The sequence below is a fragment of the Melanostigma gelatinosum genome (genome assembly GCF_949748355.1).
Source record: "Melanostigma gelatinosum genome assembly, contig: SUPER_4_unloc_1, whole genome shotgun sequence".
Classification (NCBI taxonomy): Eukaryota; Metazoa; Chordata; class Actinopteri; order Perciformes; family Zoarcidae; genus Melanostigma; species Melanostigma gelatinosum.
Genome location: NW_027635325.1, coordinates 85,542 through 104,723, shown reverse-complemented (window position 1 = coordinate 104,723; position 19,182 = coordinate 85,542). Strand labels below are relative to the sequence as shown.

The 19,182-nt window shown below is 40.0% G+C and overlaps 2 protein-coding genes across 2 annotated transcripts; both read right to left on the bottom strand.

Moving 5' to 3' along the window:
• Positions 1-948: 948 nt before the first annotated feature.
• On the bottom strand, positions 949-12,394 carry LOC306777071 (ceruloplasmin-like; the record flags this gene model as incomplete). The annotated part of the gene is made up of 24 exons (XM_079297304.1): positions 949-1,049; positions 1,151-1,256; positions 1,784-1,840; positions 1,941-2,080; positions 2,217-2,308; positions 2,769-2,840; positions 3,002-3,057; positions 3,197-3,303; positions 3,518-3,646; positions 3,785-3,924; positions 5,082-5,286; positions 5,748-5,960; positions 6,089-6,245; positions 6,509-6,723; positions 6,814-6,858; positions 6,976-7,116; positions 7,704-7,843; positions 8,102-8,240; positions 8,360-8,547; positions 10,071-10,146; positions 10,228-10,401; positions 10,871-11,083; positions 11,158-11,402; positions 12,234-12,394. 24 exons carry the CDS (start codon positions 12,392-12,394, stop codon positions 1,024-1,026), a joined length of 3,237 nt encoding a protein of 1,078 aa, XP_079153430.1. The 3' UTR covers positions 949-1,023.
• Positions 12,395-13,636: 1,242 nt separating this feature from the next.
• On the bottom strand, positions 13,637-16,515 carry LOC306777067 (transmembrane 4 L6 family member 1-like; the record flags this gene model as incomplete). Its single annotated transcript, XM_079297300.1, has 4 exons — positions 13,637-14,962; positions 15,389-15,531; positions 16,131-16,199; positions 16,474-16,515. 4 exons carry the CDS (start codon positions 16,513-16,515, stop codon positions 14,764-14,766), a joined length of 453 nt encoding a protein of 150 aa, XP_079153426.1. The 3' UTR covers positions 13,637-14,763.
• Positions 16,516-19,182: the final 2,667 nt, after the last annotated feature.

Here is a 19,182-nt window from a genome sequence, read left to right as displayed (position 1 = left end):
GATTGCAGGTTTCCGGTGGCTTTCATGTACATGCTTGTGAAACCTAACCGTACATCATTAGGCTAACATTTGTTTCAGTCCTAAGTTTTCTCTTTTACCCCTCCAAGCATGAGACCTCTAGAGAACATGTACTGCATGCTTTTTCAGTCAATTTTGTTCAGCCCACTAGGGTTTTTGAGTTATAATGTTGGAATGAAAGAAAATCTAAATTTTTTATTTTTACAAATACTATTTTGATGCTATTATTACAAAGAATCCCACGACAACATAACTAGCCTATTAAATAGGCCGTATTTGCTGGGTTGCCAATCACCCTAATAATGAACAGCGTCAGTTACTCCCATCTTAAATTCATTAGGGAAAGTTGGAAAGACTATTCAGGTATTTAGGGAATAACCTACAACATAATATTAAAACATAAAAATGTTTTTTTAAGTGTTGCTCTGAAAGACATAAAGCTGAGCAGTTTGTGTGTGAGTGTATGAACACAATGATTGGTTGCGATGCAATGGGCACCAGCTAAAATCATGCGCAAGGCAACACTACATCCCTACCTCACAGTAATCACTCAAAAGGTTATTCCAAAGGATACATGTTTCCCCTGCTGATGTGTTATGTGAGTTACATCGCTGAAGACAACAATGTTCACTTGTGTTACAAATGATTTTAGTTTCCGCACACAGTGCAACTCTACGGCGACAGTGCCCCCTGCTGCCCGACTGCTGTCATTACATGCCACACATACCAGTTATATAGAACTGTTCATTCATTTTACATTTTTCTTTATTTTTTTCAGTATTCTTACAGGCTTCAGTGTCATTTGGGAAAATATCAAAGCAGATAGACAATTTTAAAAATGCACATTTTATTATTTATGAGTTGTGATGTCTATTCTGAGATGTAATTATCTGCACAAGTAACCGTTCACATTAAGATGATTTTATGAAGAGCGTTTAATGAATTGGGTCCTGAAATAAAATGTCAGCTCATCTCGGCTGTCTTCTATCCTTTTTTCTCAACTGTTCAGCCAAAGATTCCCTTCTTCTTTGCTGTTGACGAGAAACAAACATGTCACTCTTTGCACAGCATACTCATTATCTCGCATTTCTCCAAGCCTGAATTCATGTCCCTGCCCAATTAGTGTTCTTACCTTTCTCAGTAACAGTATACATCGCCTCCATGCCACCTTTAATGTGGTCAATGACGTGACAGTGGAGCAGCCAGGAACCAGGATACTCAGGACGCATCTTTACAGTCTGAACAGGGAGAGGGTGGAAACGTCAAGTGAGTCACAAGTTTCATTTTTATTCATGTTTGACAACACTGAACCGACAGAATCCAGTTTTCCTGCAACTAACTGATGCAAAATGTTCTAACATTTTAAGTTCTATATATATATATATATATATATATATATATATATATATATATATATATATATATATATATATATATATATATATATATATATGCTGTTAAAGATGGTAGGATTGGCAAAGGAACACTTATATCATATATGCAGCAGCACAATTAAAACAATACTTTTACCTGATTTCCTTTTTTAAAAGTGAGCAAAAAATATTTTAAGTTAATCTGTATTCCTTATTTGGTGTGTCTATATGAATTTTGTAACCTGTTTTAAGAGAAGATAATATTTTAATATATTTTACAATCCAATGGATGATGAACAATAACCTTTTACGACACTGATCCCTTGAAGTTGTGAATATAATAAGACAAATTAAATCAGTTGATGCCACGTCAGGATGTTTTGAGGTTTTACCTGAAAGGTTGCTGGAAACAGCTCATACACATCCGTACGATGAGGACCTCCACCCAGCTGGAGAGAAAGAGCAAAAAATAGTTGGAATTTGTGTGTATTAGTTTGCGTAATGTGTGATTGTGTAGGCATGTCTTGCAAGTTTGTTTGTCTTGTATACCTTATATTCCACACTGTGCCCATGCCAGTGTGCGGTGTGTATGTCCACATCATTGCCCATTCCCATCAGGTACCAGTACACCTTATCACCCACCTCCATGTTTAGACCATTCCGATTTCCATACATATAACCATTGATGGCTGCATATACAGAAAAGCACACAAACAAACATATTGGAAAGACATGAAGAATATTTCGATCGACATCGAAAGTAAAAACAAATACCATCGGTCAAAATGATGCCGTTTATTTTGATAAAGATTATCTTTATCTCACCATGCATCTTGTTGCTCTCTATAAAGGTTTCATCATCCTTCAAGTTTGTGCGAGGGTTCCTGATGTAGGTCCTGATATTTTCATCCAGATACCTGGAATAATAATAATAATAATAATAATAATATTAATAATAATAATAATAATAATAATAATAATAATAATAATAATAAAAGGATATGAGGTGGGACCCGATAAAATTGCATATAAACTTCACTGTTGAACCATCTACTGATGAAATTCTCTAAACGGAAAATGTTGACATTATTAAAGTGTGTGGATTATCCTGATTATCTGTGAGAGGGTTTACAGAAAGTAAGTATTTCAAATTGACAGTGTTAATTACCATAATTGAAATTCCAATCAATTCCATTGTATGGTGGTGGCGGCATACATTTCAGACAATTTCAAAACCTCAGAATATAAAACCAAAAGAACATTTTTTTAGATACCATGAAGTAAAGGGACAAAATCAGTTTTGCATTTAAATTAGACACCTTAACTACTAAAGGTCTAAACAGTTCATAGTTAGTTTTAAGGTTAGACTCCACTTACCAACTTTCATTCTCATCAAAAACCAGGAAAAGCAGCGCGAACTCTTCCACTTGCTTTTTCATACCAAGACTCCTGAAAGAAACACAGTTTATAAAGCTGTAAATTAGCACTCTATAAAATACTTTATAATATTGTTTTGTGATGCAGAACAAAAATTCATTCCTGCCTCATCATACCTTGAAAACACACACGCACACAGTACATGCTGCATGAAATGATGCAGAGACACTCACCTGCCCCAGCTACGGCGACAGATCACCAACGGACCAATCAGACCGCTGGACAGGTCCTGTTAGGCAGGGAGGCGAGGTAAGTGTGTGTGTGTGTGTGTGTGTGTGTGTGTGTGTGTGTGTGTGTGTGTGTGTGTGTGTGCGTGCGTGCGTGTGCGTGCGTGTGCGTGCGTGTGCGTGCGTGTGTGTGTGGCGTACCTTGGTAACATCAGCAGTGGAGTAGTATGCTGACACAAAGCACTCCTCCTGCTCTGTGGTTGGTCCTGTATTCTTTGTAACGTACCACTGGTAGGAGTAAGTCTCACCTAGGAAAGACATGTTTCTAGGTATTGAATCCTATACTATGTGAAAAAAGTATATTAGAGCTAAGTGAAGGACCTTTGCAGAGTCCTTTTGGTATTCTCAGAAAATTGTAACTTTGTTACAGAATAATAATGAAGTAAATCTACAATTAAAATGTTGCATTCTGGGATTAATTCCAATATTTCTTGATGGTCTGCAAGCAGGTAGACACACTACCTGGTTGGGTGAGATGAACTGCCGGGATTTCTGTCTTGACTCCATGGGCGTGGATGGAATAAGGCCTGGACGCCATGTTTTTAAAAACCACCGTCACCTTGTCTCCCACATCAGCGTGAATCATTGGACCTGGAAGACGGGAAAGTGTTGTGATTACAAGACCAATCCAGCTGGAACATAAATCCAAGATGTTTCATACATAGTTTTTGTGGCTTTTATATTACAATCACAGTTTGTGCATTCCTGCTGCCCTGGCTGAGAGCCTACCCATGATGCCGAGGTGTTCTATATCAGCTGCTCTTTCCACTTGCTTGGTGAATTTGTTATTGGTGAACTGGCGGTAGACCACCTTCTTGTAACGGGAGCCGATAAACCCACCCTGCTGGTCCAGGAAGACAGAAGCAGGGCTGCGGAGGGAGAGAGACGGGCTTATTTTGCAGAGGATTAAATGTTGTGTGTGTTTATGGTACAATCACCTCATGCGGATGTGTTTAAGCATTCACTTCCATTTGCATGTAAATGTCTTTGTGCATGAATCTGTGTTTTGCTGTTTGGTTATCAAAAGATACAAAACACTAAAGACAACAAAAAACATTAGGTACAATATTATTTCATCTTGACATAAATAACTGAGCAGAGTTAAATGAAATAGTAAGGAGAGAAGTTTTATAAAAGTGCAAAGTTAGATTTAAAGGATAAGACTGGTGGTATTCTACTGTACATTTTTCTTATTGTTAAAAAATCCCATGAAAACACCAAAACCAACAATGTGTTAGTCCATCTCTCAGCCCCTCTGGTTCCTTCGCAAGACCTTTAATAAACACGTCTCCAATAAATAATCTCATTTTCAAAAGGCTCCATTTTCTAAAACAGCTGGGAATTTTAAGAAAACTTTACTCAAACAGGAGTACACAGAGAACTTGTTGGGCACCATTTTTATACGGATTACTCCATGTCTGGTGCTCAGCTGCATGCCGGTGTGTGGGATTGACTCAAAAATAATGTGTGTTTGTACTGAAGTAACATCTCACCAACAGCAACAATATGGCTCATTGATGGGTTTTTTAATAGTTTTGGGGCAAAACTTGAGGTCTAAGATGCATCAAGCTTAAAAGGCAATACCTCTTAGTCAGATCAATTGCATTGCTGGTTTTGGTCTTTTTCTGACATTTGTGGACAGTAAGAAATATTCAGGGAATCAACATTTATCTTATCCTTCAAGTTTTATACAATGTTTGTATAATAAAATAAACTGCATGCATGTTAAGGTAGTGCATGGTTTCCGCTGTCATCAATCTTTGGAGGCCAATTTTGCCGCCAACTGTCCGCAGAAGTCCAGATATTTGTAAGCAACTGTTTTCATGCTGTACATGTGCAGGGGACGATATTTTTTTCCGACGATGGCGAAGGCATGACCCGCCCTACTCTGCCTCTGATTGGCTTACCCTGATATTACCCTAACCCCAACCAAGCTATCTCCTCATACACAGGCAGAGTAGGTCGGGTCATGACTTTGACATCTTAGGGGAAAAAAGAAAATTGGTGTGTGCAGGTGGTACTGTACTTCTCATGACCGCGGAACATCTCAGCCTCCCAGGTACGGTTTGGAGAGTAGTCCCAGTCCATCTCCATGGCAGCGATGTAGTAGGTTTTTGAGCGCAACATAGTCTCACCCTGACGCTGAAATATGCTGCACTTCGCTACCGTGTAGTTGGCTCTCATCCCACCACGGTAATGGTTCACTGTGGCTGACACCACTTCAAACTGACCTGAAACAAACACAATCATCATATGTACAGAAATACACAATGTACACGTTCGGCTCAATAATTATCCCAGACACCCAATGTTTGAAATCATTCGGTCTCTCACACACACACACACACACACACACACACACACACACGTTATATTCTCATTCTGTTTGAATTGTGAGATCAAAACAAAGTTGTAACAATGTCACTGAAGGTTCTCACAAGTAAGAAGTACAATCATGTGTGCGTGAGAGAGAGACAGAGAGCGAGAGAGAGAGAGACAGAGAGAGAGAGAGAGAGACAGAGAGCGAGAGAGAGAGAGACAGAGAGAGAGAGAGAGACAGAGAGCGAGAGAGAGAGAGACAGAGAGAGAGAGAGAGAGACAGAGAGCGAGAGAGAGAGAGACAGAGAGAGAGAGAGAGAGAGACAGAGAGCGAGAGAGAGAGAGAGACAGAGAGAGACAGAGAGATGTATACCCATGCTGTCTGGCTCCATAGTGACAGTGTGTGAGATGTGAGGGAAGACGCTGATGGTGTCTCGTCTGTTCTGGCGGTAGATGAAGCGGTTTCCCTGGAAGTAAAGGCTGATGATGTCCGTCTCTGAACCCAGTCCTGACACGTGCCATGTTACCGTATCCCCCTTACACATGGTCAGGCCTGGGAGGTTCCTATACACAAAGCCATTGATTGCTAAAAGAGAAAGACACAGAAACAAAACATACAGTGATTAGCTCAAAAATGATAAAATCATGAAGGGAAAAAGCTAAGCTGAGCTGAGCTGCCAGTGATCAGTGTGTGAGTGTGCGTCGCCTACACACCGTGCATCTTGTTGCTTTCGATAAAGCCATCGTCCTCCTTGTTAAAAGGAGGCTCTATGGGAGCAGGGGTTAGGGACATAATGTTCTCATCCAGATACCAGCTCAGGTTCTCGTCAAACACAGTGGCCATGAGGTGGAACTCTTTTTTATAGTTTTTCTACATGAGGAGAAGAGAGAAGGATCAGGAGGAAAGGTGTCTAATTGTGATTTCATCAATACATTTCAGTCATTTCAGTTTTCTGTGTCCCTCTATGGCAGACCTCTATTGAAGCTGTTCTCCAGCCTTCTTGCCACAAGCCAGATATGTATCAGATTTAGGTCCACATATACTGCAAATATCCCCCAAATCATAACTGGAAACACCAGATTTAATGGGATGTGACCTGATCAAACATAAGTTTAGTGATGCCCTCTTCTTACTTGTATTCCTTTTTTCAGTGATCCAGGACGACAGATAAGGAGCGGTCCAACCAGTCCAGAGTGGGTGTCTTTAACAGGGTCCACTCCAGAGTAGTACAGATAGGTCAGACAGTCAGCCTCCCCTTGGACTGGACCAGCACCCAATGGCACCGTCCATTCATAGCTGTGCAACGTTCCAGGTCTGACTAGAGCAGCTGGGGGAGGGGTCACCACTCCTAAATGTATTAAAAGAAAGAGGAATATTATAATGATGTTAATGCATGCTAACTTAGACTGGCACTGTAATATTCCAGCTTTTAGCTCACTTGGTTCCCTCTTCAACTCCCGCAGTTTCTTTGCTGTATGGGACTCTGAGGAGGAGAAGAAGTGTAGGGCAGGAAAGACGGAGACATAAAACAAGATAAGAAAGTGTCTAAAGTATAATCTAGTACATTGATAACAGTGTGAGTGCATGTGCTTGTATTAACCTTCCAGTTCATTGTGATAGAGCGTCCCATCCTGTTCTATACTGTACTGAACACCATGAGGCTGTATACTGTAAGGCCGGCTGGCTTTGTTCTTAAACACCACCTTGATAGTGTCCTTCTCTTCAGCTCGCAGCACAGGACCTGGAGACATGGATGGACACAAATGGACACACAAGCACACATTTAGGACAAAGGACCATTAGATGACACTATGTTGGGAGATATCTCATCATGTTAACAAAATCCTGCCGACATATTTCAAACATTAGTGTTGGAACTGGCAAACTGTTGTTGAAGTGATCTGACGAAGTCTGTCCAAAATATGAACAAAGACCTCCTTCAACAATAACAAAGCTATAGAAGGTCAGAAGAATTTTTTTTTAAAGCTGTTTTTAGTTGTAACCCAAATATCTTTGGTTGTTTGGGACAGTTGGTTGGACTAAACAAGCAATTTGAAAATGTTTGGGAAGTTGTGATGAATAAAAAATGAAAAAGTAATCTGCAGATTAGTCAATGATGAAACAGTCCAATGTTGTATGGAAAGTTTTAACCAGAAAGGGGAGCAAGACATATAATATATTTCGTTACATACCATACTATCGATATATAGCATTTTTCATTGAGTAATAAGCATATTTGGCTGTACTAATTTGAGTTTATTTGTGCCTCCAGAGCATCGCTGACTCTGGAAAAAAAAGTGCAACCAACCCCTGCCCAGCCTGGATTACCCAGAATTCCAAGGTGTAGCTCCACTGGGCTGCGTAGCATCTTTGTTGTGAAGGTAATGTCCGTGTATTCCACATAGCGAACCTTCTTATAGCGGCTTCCAATACGGTTTTGACTTCTAGTTACAAACATATCTGCTTCACTACACAAACACACACACACACAAACACACAATACAAATTATTAGCAGGTCTCTTACAGAATCATGAAGATTAGCCTGGACAATTTCTGTGAGAGTGTGTGTGTGTGTGTGTGTGTGTGTGTGTGTGTGTGTGTGTGTGTGTGTGTGTGTGTGTGTGTGTGTGTGTGTGTGTGTGTGTGTGTGTGTGTAGGTGTGTGTGTGTGTGTGTGTGTGTGTGTGCGTGCGTGCGTGCGTGCGTGTGTGTGTGCAGTAACCAACCCATCAGTAGGCGGCGTAGGAGCGTAGTCCCAGACTTCCTCTTCAGCAGCAATGAAGAACGGTCTGAGCTCACCGTGTGGCCGGGCCTTGTGGACGATGGGGAAACACTTCTTGATCTCAAACAGAGCCTGCATTCCAGCTGGACAAAACCACAAAACAAAAACTCACAAAGAAATACTAAACAAATTTGTTCATTATCCAACTGGGTGACAAAAGGACTTGCTTGAATCAAATTAAGAATTAAGGAAGTCGGCTCACCCATCAAATGGTCATTGACAGTGCACGTCAGCAGCCAGTGTCCAGGGTTGTCAGCTACCATTTCAGCTGTAGTGCTGGAGCCGGGGAAAAGACTGATTATGTCTGTGTGGTGGTTCTGAGTGGTCAGGATCTGGCCATGGAAATGAACTGAATGCATGTCCACCTGTTGCAGATAAAATACATTTAAACTGGGTTAAGACCAGGTGCTTGCTGCTAACACCAAGACATGATGTGGGCTATTGTGAGTCCAGTTTAGCAGCCCTGCAAAAAAGTAACACATGTTCACAAATTTAGTTTTTTCAACAAACTGTCAACAGAGGCCAGATGCAATTGTAAATGTGACGGTTACTGTTCAGACTTTCACCAACAAAATGAGAACTAGAACTGCATGCACTCAGACAATAAATGTGAGTCCTATTACAGGTACTTGGTATTGTTAGTATACGTTAACATATTGTCAATATAGGCCCAGTCAGACAAAGCTTGAGCTTCTTCTAAATGTGCTCAAAAAGACAAATCAGACAATAACTACAAAAGGTTCACTCAGTAGAAAGCAGATCTCGGCAAGACGGGTCTGCTACGACCACTGCTGTATTGTGTGATTGAATGAAAACACCCCAAAATGGTTGAGAGCAGTGAGTGACGAGCCAGCAGGCAGCCAATGGCCGTATAAAATAGTTGTGAAAGTTGTTTGTAGACAGTGTGAGTCATCACAACCACGAGAGGCTCTTGAGCATGCAGCCATGGGCACCCAAAAATATCATTATGTTTGCTGCAGCAGAATGCAAGATTAGCCGAGGGGAGACACAGAGGCGCACACTCACTCACTCACTCACACACTCACTCACTCACTCACTCACTCACAGACTCACTCACTCACTCACACACTCACTCACTCACAGACTCACTCACTCACTCACTCACAGACTCACTCACTCACTCACTCACAGACTCACTCACTCACACACTCACTCACTCACTCACACACTCACAGACTCACTCACTCACTCACACACTCACTCACACACTCACTCACTCACTCACTCACACACTCACTCACTCACTCACTCACTCACACACTCACTCACAGACTCACTCACTCACTCACTCACACACTCACTCACTCACTCACTCACTCACACACTCACTCACTCACTCACTCACACACTCACTCACTCACTCACTCACACACTCACTCACACACTCACTCACTCACTCACTCACTCACACACACACACTCACTCACTCACTCACTCACTCACACACTCACTCACTCACTCACTCACTCACTCACACACTCACTCACACACTCACTCACTCACACACTCACTCTCTCACACACTCACTCACACACTCACTCTCTCACTCACTCACTCACTCACTTAAGGGTGTACACACATGCGCACACACACGCGACCGATCGCATGATCTTCGTGGAAAATATGAAAATGAAAAATTAAAGGATTAAAGGGCTAGTTGCATATTTTGAACTTTGGTTGGTTATGTGCCTCAATTAAGACTTTTTTTTTAAATATGACACATGCAACTAGAACAATATTCTGATTCGTGGGAGTAATAATAATAATAATAATAATAACAATACCATTAATAATAGTAATAGTACAATAATACTATACAATAATAATACAACTATTAACAACAGTAATAATAATGATGATGATGATGATGATATTAAAAATACAATATTTACCTCATATGCCAGTGGATCTTCTTGCCTTGGCACATGCTCAGTCCAGGCAGGTTACCATACAGAAAACCATTTATACCTGCAATTAAATCAGAGTTAAAGGTATTTGTATGTGTATGCATATGAGTATGCGTATGTGTACCTGGATACTACCACTCACCGTGCATTTTGTTGCTCTCAATGAAATCTTCATCCTCCTTCAGGCCACTGGCAGGATTTGTAATGTGCGTCCTGATGTTGTCGTCCAGGTACCAGCTGAAGTTCTCATCTGACACCATGAAGAGCAGAGCGTAAAGATAGTCTCCTGAGCTGTCTCCATGCAGGTCCAGGGTTCCTACAGAGGAGTGGAGAGAGGACATTTTAGGATAACATGCATTAATGTACTGAAGGGGAAACCTACAGTAAGTAGTGCCCCTACACAACTATTTTCTCAATTAACTTCTTACTATTTTGGATGCTGCTTTTTGGTATTGCCACAGCTGATCTCACAGATTTGACAAGAATCCAGCAATATTTTTGATAGTTTAATTTGTGGTGAAACGATTGGCTCAAAAATTGATAAGTTGATAGTAAGAAGTTAAATGAGGGAAACGTTGTTTGGGCCTTAAAGTAGGTTTCCCCTTCAGAATAAACCACAGAAAGTACAGAAAGTACAACATTTCCCTCTGAAATGGAATGGAGTGGAAGTAGCCGATATAGAAGCAGAAAATTAAAACTAAAGCAGAAGTACCTGAAAATATTACATCAGTTAAATAAATGTACTTAAGTTCCGTCACCAGATAAGTTAAAAAAGGTTCCAGTACCTCTCTTACAGACAATGAGGGGTCCCATCAGTCCTGAGTTGATGTCTTTTGGTGGGTTAACGTGGGAGTGGTAGAATCTGGTCAGGCAGTTGCTGTCCTCTAATGTTGGGCTGTGGCTCTCTGGGAGGTTCCACTCATATGTCACTGTTGTACCAGGAGCCACTGAGTCATCACGCTTCAGCTCTGGACCAGTACCGTCTGGGTAAAGGGCTCCTGAAGATACAAGCACACAGAGTCACACATATATCAGCCTGTTAAGGCTGCCCATCGATTCATTAATGCCTCACCCTCATTGCCCTTGCTGTAGTTCAGTCCATGTGAGTGGATGCTGTAAGGTCTGTTTGCCGTGTTATTCAGGTGGACGGTCACTGTGTCTCCCTCCTCGGCCATCAACAGGGGTCCCAGGTAGCCCAGCCACTCCGCCTTCACCACCTCTGTCCTGTAGGTGGCGTCGCTGTACTGCTTATACACAGCCTTCTTGTAGACGGAGCCAATGCGCTGGGGGCCTTTCTTTAAAAAGACGGAGGCTTCTCTACAGAGACAGAGAACGAGGATTATTATGGGTTGCAGTTAAAATATTACAAAAACCTGTGATTGGCTAAAAATTTTAGGGCCTTTTCACATCAGACATTTTGATTTGTGATTTTAGGGAAAGCAGAGGTGTAACTCATAACATTAACGATGGCTCTGATCTAATCAAGTTTCCCAGTAAGTCGTGACAGTATGACAGTGAGTGAGCATGTACAATATACCTTTTTTACCCACAAACACTGCTCATGATCGGACATGATTTTAACCACAAACGGTCTTATTATTTAGATTATTTCGATAAATGTATTAATTGTGGAACACAATTCATTACTGCGGTTTCTTCTTCTTCTTCTTCTTTTTTTTTAAAGCATGCTGAGCAGAGAGGTTAAAAATTACAAAATAAATAGTTCACATGAAACATAAGTAATTGGTTAAATGGGTAAAAGTAAACATGTAAAATGCATTTTGCACAGAAAGCACATCAAATATAAAGAATCACTCTCCAAAGGAAACTCTGCACTACACGTGGTGACACTGAATTTTTCTTTGATGAAGAGATGGAATAAGTGTTAAAGTAAGGCTATTTGTCATGTCTTTAAAAGTTGCCTTCTTTCGAGATACAAGGTTTTCACACAACAGTGAAGATTGTCGTAATAATATTGCAATACTTGACATTGAAGGTTAAATTGTTGAGCAGTGTGGGTCAAAAAATGACAATGCTCAAACATCCATGCATCTTAATTGAGATCATGGTATGGGGGTGAAGTGGCTATTGGAAAGACAACATAATCTTTCCAACGTAATCAAGACAATGTACTAAGTTTGTACTCACTCATCCTCTTGCAGTGTGCGGTTTTGAATGATGTTCATCCCACTTGGGGCATAGTTCCAAGACACTTCCTCTATCTTGAGGAAGTACTCTCTCCTCATCCCAGACGCACATACTGCTGCACAACACAGCAACAACACTCCCCTTAACCCCAGTCGCTGCATTTTGAAGATATAGCGCTGGCACTACCACTGATAACCTGCCCAAGGAGGACGATGACTCTTTAATTCTGTTGAGCGATCCAGAGGATGATAATGATGAAGACAAGCAGTGCAGACACCTGACAGCTGTAAGTCAGTCTGTCTGAGAGGCTTTAGACCCTCTGTGTGTCTTTATACTACCTAAGCTGACTGGTGGGAACAGCCAAGCAGGGCAGAGGGGTCACTGACCAACAGACAGGGTTTGAGCCAACCCATCACAGAGATAAGGGAGGGCGTTCCCTGACAGACTTTTTGATCAAAAGGTTACATTTGCATAAGAACAGAACATGCTATTCTTTGCAATGTCCACATTTGATGGCACAACCACGAAGAGATCAGATTTAACTTACATTTACATCAGACATTATGCAGAATATCTCATATTTGTCAGAATATAGAAAGCCAGATCTGTACCACAGTCAGTTATATTTTCCGTGCTTGTGGAAATGCAGCCAAAAATCTTGCTTAGTCATGTACACATGACTAAGCAAGATTTTTGCCAGTGATGAAAACACAGACTTTTGATCCAGTCACTACTGCTGTCCAATATTAACTGCAAGGTTGAAAATGATACAGAAAAATCTGATTCCGTTGTTTCGATTTGCGTTTGTCCTAATCCACAAAATCAGTCTAACCAAGCTAAGTAATTGAATTAAAACTAATTTGAAGTACTTTCACCTACCCCTAAAGACAATTAAGGTCAATGAATTCTGCTACCAAAACTGGTTTGTCATTGTTTTAAGGTTTAAAGCGCAGTAGTTTTTTCACAATGTGACATGGACATAAAAAGTAAAAAATACTCTCCCCACAGCCACCGTGTGATAAAGAATTGAAAAATGTCTTGTGATGGACTTGACTGCAGGGTCTGAGGCCACAGTTACTCAGTCTGTGTCCTGACATCGATCAATAACGGGCAACTCTGGAAACTCCAGGACACTTTAAACACACACACACACACACACACACACACACACACTGTTAAATGTAAGCTAATATTGCATTTGTGCAAGGCCCCTTCTCCAGATAAGTTAATGGAAACATTTTGTTTCCAGTAACAGTTTGGAGGAGGTGCAGCAGGGGAGTCAAGCATGCATACACATATACACACACAGGATATATATATATATATATGCCAATTATGAAAAGAGAACCTGTTTTTGTGGACAAAGATCAGCCTCAACTTAATGACTCACTGGATACTTAAAATGGAAATAGACATTTTTTTATTAAAGGCGGCACAAACAAACAAACATTATAAAAAATATGTCACTAAAACATATATAAAATGTCTGTTTACACTGATCTAGCTTCTGAAAGACGTAAAGAAAACAATTTACAACAAAATGCTCTGAAAATTAAAACAAATGTACAAACATAAAAATCTGCTCGTAATCCTTAAGTGATCCAACAGTGTATAAATGTTGGAACAACAACAACCACTTCCTGGTGCATCCAGATAATCATGTCAGCCAAGATGCGGATAAACAACCAAATAATGGAAATGTGCTTCTCTCCTTGCAACACCAATGACACAAGAGCTTATCTCATATGTGGCTGCCATCTTAAGTACACTAGTTTAATATCATTGGTTTGAAGTGTAATATCATCTGTTTAAGCAATAAAAACGTTAATGTAGTTATTGGGTTTCTGAAGGTACAGAAAGTATACCGCCAATAATGATAACAAAGAAAGTGAGCAACCTTGAAATTAAGAATGTAAATTTCATGAAGTGAACAGTTGTCACTCAAGTTTGAGAACAGTTGTTTTTGTATCTTCTTCTTTAAAAAAGCAAATGAAAGTTTCACACACTGCTACTTACTTCAGTGAAACCTATCCCATGTAGGATAGGACAACATACTAAATAATATTATTGATATTATTGTCGTTATCATTGTCTACTTTGTCTTTATTATTTAAGTTTACTGTATTTTCTATGGAGTATTCAGGACACACGCTCACACACATATCTACATTATTATGTACTAATAACCTGTTGCCTTTGAAATGTTGAGACTTCTGCACCAGAAAAGCTCATCATCATAATCATAATCAATGACTGCCTCGTGATTTTTGCCACTCTAAAAGGGCAAATCAAAAGCTTGAAAATATAGTGATTACACTGACGTGGCCGTCAGAAGTCCATGATACTGTAGGTGTGTCTAAGTAAGGTTGAATTGTACTCGCACACATGGTGCAGTGTGTGCAGACTTCCGCTTCCATGTGTGTCCATTAACGTCCTGTATCTGTGCATACATATTGCGTGTGTGATTTGTTTATGGGTGCACAGGCACTTGTGTCTCAGCAGGTGAGTCTACATACACGTGTGTGTTGATCTACGCGTTCAGACTATACTCCTGCTTGTAGCAACAGGGCCGGCAGATGGCGTTGACTAAACCATTTCCCAGCTGTAACAGACAGATGATGAACTCAAGCACAGCCAGGCCCAGCAACACACACAGCAGAGTCACGTTCCACTCCACGATGTGAACCGGCTGAAGACACCGTGACCACGTCTCTGGTTGTAAGAGATACCTGGGACACAGAGAGAGAAAGATCAATCACGGACAGCATTTACTACATTTATATTTTATATATTTTTTGCATTGGTTACAACTCATTGTGAGTGCTGCACCACATTCTTAAAATACTGAAATACTAAGGGGGAGAGTTGTCTCTAAGTATACATTGATGACATAAGTCGACACATGACAAGGTGTCCTCATTTACGAAATTAACAAAAAAAGTGGAGGCAAAGTCCATTGTTTTCCAGATTAGGGCACCTAGTCACATTTACCACAAAAGGCAACGGGTAAAACTGTACATTTTTACAGTTGTTTGTAGTCAGTTCATTCTGTTTACCAGTGAAATATAAAGTTAAGGACATGTATACACACATTCTTCTCTGTTTATAAACCCCCCATGCCCCAACACCCACGCACACACACAGCATCTCTCTACCTGCCCCCCTGGTCTGCAAATGGGTACGTCCATCCATAAGGAGTGAAGCACTGGGGACCCTGCACCAAGGCAAGTCCTGATATGACGAAACAGTAACCAGACCCCACCAGGCCGACCACAGCTGCCAACACTGACCCGCACATCTGGAGAGCAACACAGACACACAAAGTGATTATATAGAAGAACATGAACGTGTTGGCATGCCTTTGTGACTGTATGTGTGAATGCCTGTCTGTATAAATGTTAACGGTTTCATTTATGTGTTTAATAGATCAGATACAGAGACTGCTATAGACACACACACACACATAACAGCAGCTGTGCATGTGGCTTGAATGGTGTGAGCCAAGCTTACTTTGTTGAGATTTGAGTAACAATGGGACCCTTGTAGAATTATTATAGTTGATTAGCATTAACATTCCACCTCATAAGGACACAGTGTTGTCTGGCTTAATGACAACTGTTCAGTATTATTCTCCAAGTGGTGAGAAAGAAACAACAAAATGGCAGTAAAATGGGGACACTAAGAGTTACAATTCGTGAAAGATGTGATTTTGATCTGTGTGCAGCAAACAGAAATGTATAAGTATTTTTATATGTTTAGAGAGCAGCATGGGAAATGAGGATGCTGCTAAGCATCAGCTGAGCATCAGTGTCATTACTCCTGGAGTGTTTGATGCAGACTTAGCTTAGCATATACCTCCTGTGGATTTTGAGTGTGATGGTTTAATAAGTCCCTTACCATTAAGCTCTCATTCCAACAACAGTTACATTTCCCCAGAGTGATGAAGACCACAGCTGGAACCAGCATCTGGAAACACAGAGTTACATTTCTGAACAGCAGCATTTTTTTTTCATCATTTGAAATGGCAGGAAGTGATACACATTAAATCGTTATAGTAGTAGGCCTATATATACAGTATATATAGATGCTAAAGCTACGTAAGCTAGGCTAATAATCATATTCTACTACAAGAAAAGATTATTGATCCTGCTTCTCTTTGCTAGCAGCTAGCATATCATTATCACCACCCATACTGTATTATTGTTTTATACAGCACATACATACAGTAAACATACAGCACCTTGGCCTCGACACATGTTTTGTCCCACCTGTCAATCACCATCCTTGTTGAAAGCAGTATTGTACATATGGACGTCACCTAAAAGACAAATCGCCTGGGACGTAAACAAATGTGCAACATGAGGCTGTGTTGCTTATTTCACACTAATCGAATGTTTGCAGGCCATTTAAGACTCAGTCGGGTTCAACTTGTCAGAATTTGGCTCAACTCTCAACGGTCTTAAGACAGGGGTCTCAAACTCCCGGCCCTAATCATTTTATGTGGCCCGCGAATCCGCCAGCAAAAAAAAAGTTTAAAAAAAAAATCATTTTTTATTTCTTTTAATTTTTTAATTTTTAAGTTAGACTAATAATAATAAAAATATCCCCATAGTCGAAATTATGAGATATAAAGTCGAAGTTATTAGATAGAAAGTCATAACTATGATAGAAAGTCATAATTCTGAGATAGAAAGTCAAAATTATGAGATTGACAGTCAAAATGATGAAATAGAAAGTCAAAATTATGAGACACTTAAACAGTTAGAATCAGCTCTTTGACTGGTTACTGTACATTTGACATGGATATGTATTGTGAGCACATTGAAGACTACTTTAAACTGTGAATGCAGACAGTTATTTAACAATATGTTACGAGTAGTTACATTTACAACCGGCCCTTTGCGGGCGAGTTTGAGAATCCTGCTTTAGACACTGACCGCTCCACTTTCTGTCCGTTATTTGGTGCCGAGCAGGCAGCGCTCAGTGGATTTGTATTGGTGTGTCAGCTCAAAACAGCTGCTTGTTGACGAGAGTGGGGACACCGAACCAAACCGTGAATGTGTCCTAAACCAAAACAATGAGCTTAAAGAGGCTTAAACGTTCTGCAGAGCTGCAAAGTAAAGTGATGAATCTTTGTATCTGCCTCTCTGGAGGCTTAATTCTCACTATGAGGAACAAACATCTGTAGTCCTCTCATTCAATATAAATATAAAAGAAACATTCCTACACTACAATTTCTCTGTTAAATAACAGTAAAGTGCTGCCAGCAATGTCCTGTAATTCTACAGTATTCATACCGTGAAATGACTTAACAGCATATTACTGTAAAGTTATAATGCAGTGTATTTCTGTATTTTTTTAAATTTCTGTATTTTCATCTGTATTTTTTACGTCATTTTGAGACATAAATAACCTTATTATGAAATGACCACATGGTCAAGTATATTTTTGTATACTCCTGTGACTTCAATAAATGAAAAGTACTGAGTGTTTTCTCTTTTTTTGTTCAGAACTTAAAAGCAAAATGAATACAACAGTCTCAAGTGAACTTATAGAAAGGAAAAAGTATATGGTTCTGGCCAATGGGACAGCAGAACGTAATAAAAATCAAAAACAGCTGATAGATGCATTTTACAGGACAGGTGGCAACATTAAGGCCCATCATGATGATTTAGTCTGAATCTACTGCATGTTAATCATATGGCCGACATAACCTCACTGATAATTGAATCATTGTTTATAGTAACTGAGGTTAGCTTTAGTTTAGAGCAGTGGTCCCCAACCACCGGTACCGGCCGCACAGGAAGAATAAATATTATATTATTTCCGTTTTATTGATTATCAGAGTCTGAAGGAAGTTTTATTTTGAAAGATGACCGAATTCTCTCGCAATTTCATCCACCTGTGCCTCTTGACATGTCAAGACGCTTTGTCTCGGTCACAACTCTGCTGGTGTTTTGGATTAAACTCGAGGCTGAATATCCTGAGATCGCCACTAGAGCACTGAAAACCCTGCTTTCATTTCCAACCTCCTCTTTGTGAAGCGGGATGTTCTGCAGTGACAGCAATCAAAACAAAATGGCGGAGTCGAGTGGACATCAGGAACAGACTTCGGGTGTCATTGTCAGAACACAGGATGCAACATATTAGCGTTTGAATATGAATTTGCAAACAGAGACAGCTTAACAATGTTAAAAGGATCATTTGTGGAGTTACTTGCAACAGCTTAAACTTTTGTTGTGACTTGTTGCATGCAGTGGTGTATAAAGTACCCAAAAGCCATACTTGAGTAAAAGTAAAGATACCTTACTGGAAAACGACTCCAGTAAAAGTAAAAAGTCACCTATTAGAATACTACTTGAGTAAAAGTCTTAAAGTATCTGATATTTATTGTACTTAAGTACAAAAGTACTTAAGTACAAAAGTAATTTTCTGATATTAAATGTACATCATAACCTGAACATTAAATGAACATCATAACCTGTTCATTGAAAGTAAAAGTACAAGTAAATGCTGTTAATAAAAAAGCAAAGGGTCAGAATTTTGAGAATTATCAAGTTTATTCTTTTAAGCGCTGTGGCACCATGACCAAGGACATGGAGCTGTGTTGAACATAATTGGGTTGGCTGTGATCCATTCAGGAGCAACAATGTTCAACATAATATATTGTACATAAGTATACTTTTGCATCTACTATGAACTTATCATCATAATTCTCTGAAAAGCAATATGACACTATGAAGGAGTTGTAACAGTGCGTTTATAAGTCTGCTCATTAGACTAGAGGATGTAGAGGACAAATGCATAATATTATGTTCAGCAAAACATATCCACTTGATGCATCAGGTCAGTGTTTAGAGAAAGGACACCTGCCTTGTAAACTCCTATGGGTCTGATTTGAATACAAAGGTTTTGCTCAAGCTGAATCTGCAATTGGGCGACTGCTACC